Here is a 6000-nt window from a genome sequence, read left to right on the forward strand (position 1 = left end):
CCCTGATATGAGGGAGAGGAGATGCAACATGGGGGGTTGAAGGGGTAGGAGAAGAGTAAATGAAACAAGATGGGATTGGGAGGGAGACAAACCATAAGTGACTCTTAATCTCACAAAACAAACTGAGGGTTGATGGGGGGAGGGGGTTGGGAGAGGGGGGTGGGGTTATGGATATTGGGGAGGGCATGTACTATGGTGAGTAGTGTAGTAGTAGTAGTAGTAGTAGTATGCTGTGAAGTGTGTCAACCTGGCGATTCGCAGACCTGTACCCCTGGGGATAAAAATATATGTTTATAAAGCTGTAAAAAAAAAAAAAAAAGAAAAAAAGAAAAAAGAAAGGATGAATACCCAAGCTTTGTAGCAACATGGACGGGACTGGAAGAGATTATGCTGAGTGAAATAAGTCAAGCAGAGAGAGTCAATTATCATATGGTTTCACTTATTTGTGGAGCATAACAATAGCATGGAGGACAAGGGGAGATGGAGAGGAGAAGGGAGTTGAGGGAAATTGGAAGGGGAGGTGAACCATGAGAGACTATGGACTCTGAAAAACGATCTGAGAATTTTGAAGGGGTGGGGAGTGGGAGGTTGGGGGCACCAGGTGGTGGGTATTGTAGAGGGCACGGATTGCATGGAGCACTGGGTGTGGTGCAAAAATAATGAATACTGTTTTGCTGAAAAAAAAAATTAAAAAAAAAAAAAGAGATTAATATTTTATAATTTTTATGTTGAATGAAGTTTACCAGAAATCCCAAAATAGTGACTTTTAGCTAAATACTCTAAATTATTCTTATTCAACCATAGTATTTAATAAAATTATGTTTGAGGATGACCTAATTGTTTATGTCACAGTTAATCAGTATAACCTGCATATCTGTGAAAAAAGCTATTTAAACAGGTATCTTTAATTAAAAAAAAAGTTTCATAGATACAAAATTTTGTTACTTTAGGGATCAAAAATATTTTTAGTTTGATATATAAGTGCCTATGATATACAAGAATATCAATGGAAGACAGTATATCACAAGGATTTTTTTTTGGAAGATTTTCTTTATTTGAGAGAGAGAGAGAGAGTGAGAGAGAGCATGAGAGGGAGAAGGTCAGAGGGAGAAGCAGACTCCCCATGGAGCTGGGAGCCTGATGCAGGACTTGATCCTGGGACTCTGGGATGATGACCTGAGCCGAAGGCAGTCGCTTAACCAACTGAGCCACCCAGGTGCCCAAAGATCTTTTTTTTTTTTTTTAAATGGAGTTTTATATCCAAGAGAGATAGGTTCAAATTCAAGCTTTGCTATTTACTCACATTATAAGACTGGAAAATTATTAAAGGCCTTTCTTTCTTCATTTCTAAAACCGGCTTAACAATGCAAATTTTAAAAAATATTTATTAATTTATTTGACAGAGAGAGAGAGAGATCACAAACAGGCATAGAGGTAGGCAGAGAGAGTGGGAGGAAGCAGGCTCCCTGCTGAGCAGAGATCCCGATGCAGGGCTCGATCCCAGGACCCTGAGATCATGACCTGAACCGAAGGCAGAGGCTTTAACCCACTGAGCCACCCAGGCGCCCCCAATCCAAATTTTTAACAAATTAAATAAAACATAATATGTGGAGTTTTCTGTTTCAAAAGAAGGAGTAGCTTGAGACAGACCAATAGTCATGCAAAGAGCATATAGAAATGTGAGATTAAACAAAAAATAATGTGCTCTAAGACATATGACACCTTCAGTTTCCAGTTCTGCATGTAAGAAGTCACAAATCACCACCTGGGTCTAACGAAAGAAAGAAGATGAACAGCCTGAAAAAATCAACTCCTTTTGGATCCTTAGAGCAGGCAAATCACTGCCCTCAAGATTGAAAATCAGACAGGTAAGTATAAGAAGTGAAGGTTTTAGGGAGTAGAAGCTCATGAGCAGGAACTGCCATAAGGTCCAGTGCCAGAGTAGGAAAACCTGAAGTATAATGTCAGAAAAATCACCTCAGGCTTCTTCATGGAAAGAGGAAAAGGGACTATTCTGAAATACATGAGAGTGCTGTGCTCTTAAGAGAGCCAGCCCTCACAGAAATCTAGCTGACCAGAGCCTAACCTGCTGGGACACTATAGAGCTTAACTGACCCCAGACAAGGAAATACCCAACTCCAGTATCCTCTAGCCTTACCATGTGGGAAAAAGGAAATACCCAACTCCAGCCCACTCTAACCTTCCTGTTCTACTAAAGTGGAGAAAAAAAAAAACAACTGAGAAACACTTAGAAAATTTATAGCCCAGAGGCCAAGGCTCACTAAGACACTGAGCCCTAACCGTAGGGCTATAGAATCCTTCCCCTCCTCCCATGCCTGACCATCACATTTCTAAAAGTCTGCTTGCTCTGTTCCTTTTACCCAGTGTGTCATGTCTGGGTGTCAAGAAAAGAGTACAAGCATAACAAAGGCAAAAAAAAAAAAAAAAATGAAGAGTCAGAGCATGACTCAGAACCAGACATGGAAGAGGTGTTAGAATATTAAGGCTGGAAATTTTGAAATAAATATGGTTAGTATCACAAGGGATCTAGGGGGTAAAGTAGATGGAAAGCAAGAACAGAATGGAAAGATAAGCACAGAGTTACAATCCAAAAACCCCATACAAACAAACAAACAAAAAAAAACCACCACCACCACCACCACCAACAAAAACAATCCCTGAAGAAATAAAGAATTCTTAGACAAAGAGAAATTAAATGTATGTGAAGTCAATATCCAGACTGGACGGAATTGTTAAGAGAAATGCTTTAAAAAGAAAGAAAATAATATAGTTCACTGTGTCAGAGATTTACATAAAGTAAGGAAGAGCACGGCAGAAAGAAGAGTTGAAGGTAAAAAAACAAAAACAAAAACACATTAGTCTGTTGGGCGCCTGGGTGGCTCAGTGGGTTAAAGCCTCTGCCTTGGGCTCAGGTCACGATCCCAGGGTTCTGGGATTGAGCCCCACATCAGGCTCTCTGCTCAGCAGGGAGCCTGCTTCCTCCTCTCTTTCTGCCTACCTCTCTGCCTACTTGCGATCTCTGTCAAATAAATAAATTTAATAAATGTAATAAATATATAAATTTATATATAAATTATATATAAATATTTATAAATTTTAAAATTTATAAAATATAAAAATATAAAAAATATAAAATATAAATAAAAATATAAAAATTTATAAATTATATATAAATATAAAATTATATATAAATTTATATATAAATTTAATAAATTTAATAAATAAATAAATAAAAATTTTTAAATAAATAAATAAATAATTTTTTAAAAAAACCCACAAAACCAAAACATTAGTTTGTTAACTTAGGGCACTTGACATATCCTAGGTGATTTTAGGCTGCTGAGAACAAGAAGGATCTGGATGGCAAGATGTTGCTTCAAGGACCTGAGGTAACACAGAAACAAAGCCAGCAATAGATTACAAACTCCATAAAATAAGAAAATAAGGAAATGGGCAAAATCTTCGAATTGGGAAGATCCTCATGGAAGTGTGAGAAGACACATCCTTGGAAAAGGTTTGAGAGGCCCCCAGAATTTTGTGGACTGAAGCTGGACTGAAGGGTGATGGTTTTCCTCTGTACAAACCCAGGTTTATGAGACTGTGAGAAGCCATTGTTTTTTCAGATGTGTAAGTATTAACCCAAAGGTGCAAGAAACATGAAGAAACAAAATTCTCCAATCAAATAACAAAACCTTCATTAGCAGAGTCTAGAGAAATATAGGCACATCTCACAAATTATTCAAAATAACTGTCATAAGATGCTCAATGAATTAGGAAAGTGGCATGTGTTTTAGTTTTATTGCATTTGCTTTAAATCTTTAACAGATGTAAATAGTTTTTTAAAGATTTTATTTATTTATTTGACAGAACGAATGAGAATGAGAGATGGCCCAAGTAAGCAGAGTGGGAGTCAGAGGAAGAGGGAGAAGTAGGCTCTCCACTGAGCAGGGTGCCTGATGCAGGACTCGATCTCAGGACCTGGGATCATGACCTGAATGGAAGGCAAATGCTTAACTGACTGAGCCACCCAGGTGCCCCAAGTATAGTACTTAAAAAAAATGGTAGAGAACATGGAAGTTCTATAAATAGTACTCAAATCATGATCAATATTTACCTTGTAATATGCACTAAATTTCACAAAATACAAAGCTCTACATTTAAAGTGCAAATCACAACTTCTTATTACTTCAATAGTTTGGGAGTGTAGATTTTTTTAATTAACATATAATGTATTATTTGCCCCAGGTGTACAGGTCTGTGAATCATCAGGCTTACACATTTCACAGCATGCACCATAGTGCATACCCTCCCAATGTCCATAACCCAGCTACCCCACCCTACCACCTCACCCCCAGCAACCCTCAGTTTGTTTTGTGAGATTAAGTGTCTTTTTTTTTAATGTTAAGAGATCATAAGTGAACTACTTGAAAACACACAGGAGATCACACACTAATTTTGAAACTATATGTGCCACTTAGGGAATTTATTAACAGAATTAATACCATTTTCCACATCGTGCTATAGAGTATGTCTTATAGAAATGCACTTCATTTTGACAAAGATTTGTAGGAGAAATAAAGTTTACCATATTTTAAAATAAGTCAATAAACAATGCATTGAAGACACTTTGGTACGGAAGTGGAAGAAATGAGCCGGGAAAATATTTAACTATAATGGGGCATGAGAGACTATAAGAAGAAGCATACTGATATAGGTATTTAGGAATTTCAGGATTTTACCTAGTTACTCTTTAGACTCTCCTTCCCCCCCCCCCCACCCCAGGAGAAATATTTCATTTACTTGAAGAAAATACTACTTTATGGACCACATCTCTGAAGGCTTGTTTTACTTGCTGGTTTCTCAGAGTGTAAATGAAGGGGTTTAGCATGGGGGCAACAGAGGTGTTGAGAATAGCTACTCCTTTTGTCAATGATGCCTTTTCTTTTGCAGAGGGATTAGCATACATAAATATACAGCTTCCATAAGAAATGGAGATGACAATCATATGAGAGGAACATGTGGAGAAAGCCTTTTTTCTTTGACTGGCAGATGGGATTCTCAAAATCGTTCTGATAATATACATATAAGATAAAATCATCAGTGCCAAAGTGAATAGCAGAGCAACCAAAGCAAAGTAAAAACCAATCACTTCTAGGAGCCACGTATCTGAACAGGATAGTTGTAGAAGGGGAAAATAGTCACAGGCAAAGTGATCGATGACATTGGAAGCGCAGTAATCCAGCTGGAGCAGAAGCATGAGGGGTGGGAAGATGGTCAGGAACCCGCCCAGCCACGCACAGAGCACAAGCACTGTGCAGAGTTTCCTGTTCATGATGGTGGTGTAATGAAGGGGCTTGCAGATGGCAACATAGCGGTCGTAAGACATGGCAGTTAGAATGTAAAATTCTGTCACCCCCATGAAAATAAAGAAAAAGAGTTGGGCTGCACAGTTGTTATAGGAAATAGTCTTATCCCTGGTGATAATTGCCCCCAGAAATCTAGGAATACACACAGTTGTAAATAAGACTTCTAAGAAAGAGAAGTTTCGGAGGAAGAAATACATTGGTGTCTGTAGATGAGGGTCCACCAAGGTTAGGGTGATGATAGTCAGGTTTCCAGTGACACTTAATAAGTATGTGATAAATAAGAAGAGAAAAATCACAATCTGAAGGTCAGGATCATCAGAAAGGCCTAGCAGGACAAACTCTGTGATCACTGTGTGGTTCATTCCTCTCTCTTTCTCTCCTTTTCTTCTTTTAAAGGTATTTAGGTGGCAAGAGAATTAAAGGGAGGAGATGCAAGTTATAACTCATGATGATCAATATCACCATCATTGATACCATTGTAAAATACATTCTATAGTCCTTGATGATCTTATTTTCTTTTGATCCTCTTGTTTGCATTTGGTTGCATTTGGTTGTGAGTTTTGCTTTTTTAGTTTTCTTACATTTCTTTGAAATGTAGCAGGAGTAAAAAAAA

At 37.9% G+C, this 6000-nt stretch overlaps 1 protein-coding gene across 1 annotated transcript; it reads right to left on the reverse strand.

The window, feature by feature from the left end:
* Nucleotides 1–4813: 4813 nt before the first annotated feature.
* On the reverse strand, nucleotides 4814–5749 carry LOC125106768 (olfactory receptor 6C3). The gene has a single exon (XM_047741295.1). The coding sequence runs from the start codon at nucleotides 5747–5749 to the stop codon at nucleotides 4814–4816; it is 936 nt and encodes a 311-aa protein (XP_047597251.1).
* Nucleotides 5750–6000: the final 251 nt, after the last annotated feature.

Source organism: Lutra lutra, chromosome 8 (assembly GCF_902655055.1).
Source record: "Lutra lutra chromosome 8, mLutLut1.2, whole genome shotgun sequence".
Classification (NCBI taxonomy): domain Eukaryota; kingdom Metazoa; phylum Chordata; class Mammalia; order Carnivora; family Mustelidae; genus Lutra; species Lutra lutra.

Bases quoted from the DNA above. Each gene is read 5' to 3' on its own strand.
- LOC125106768 (XM_047741295.1), bottom strand. From the start codon at position 5,749: ATGAACCACACAGTGATCACAGAGTTTGTCCTGCTAGGCCTTTCTGAT.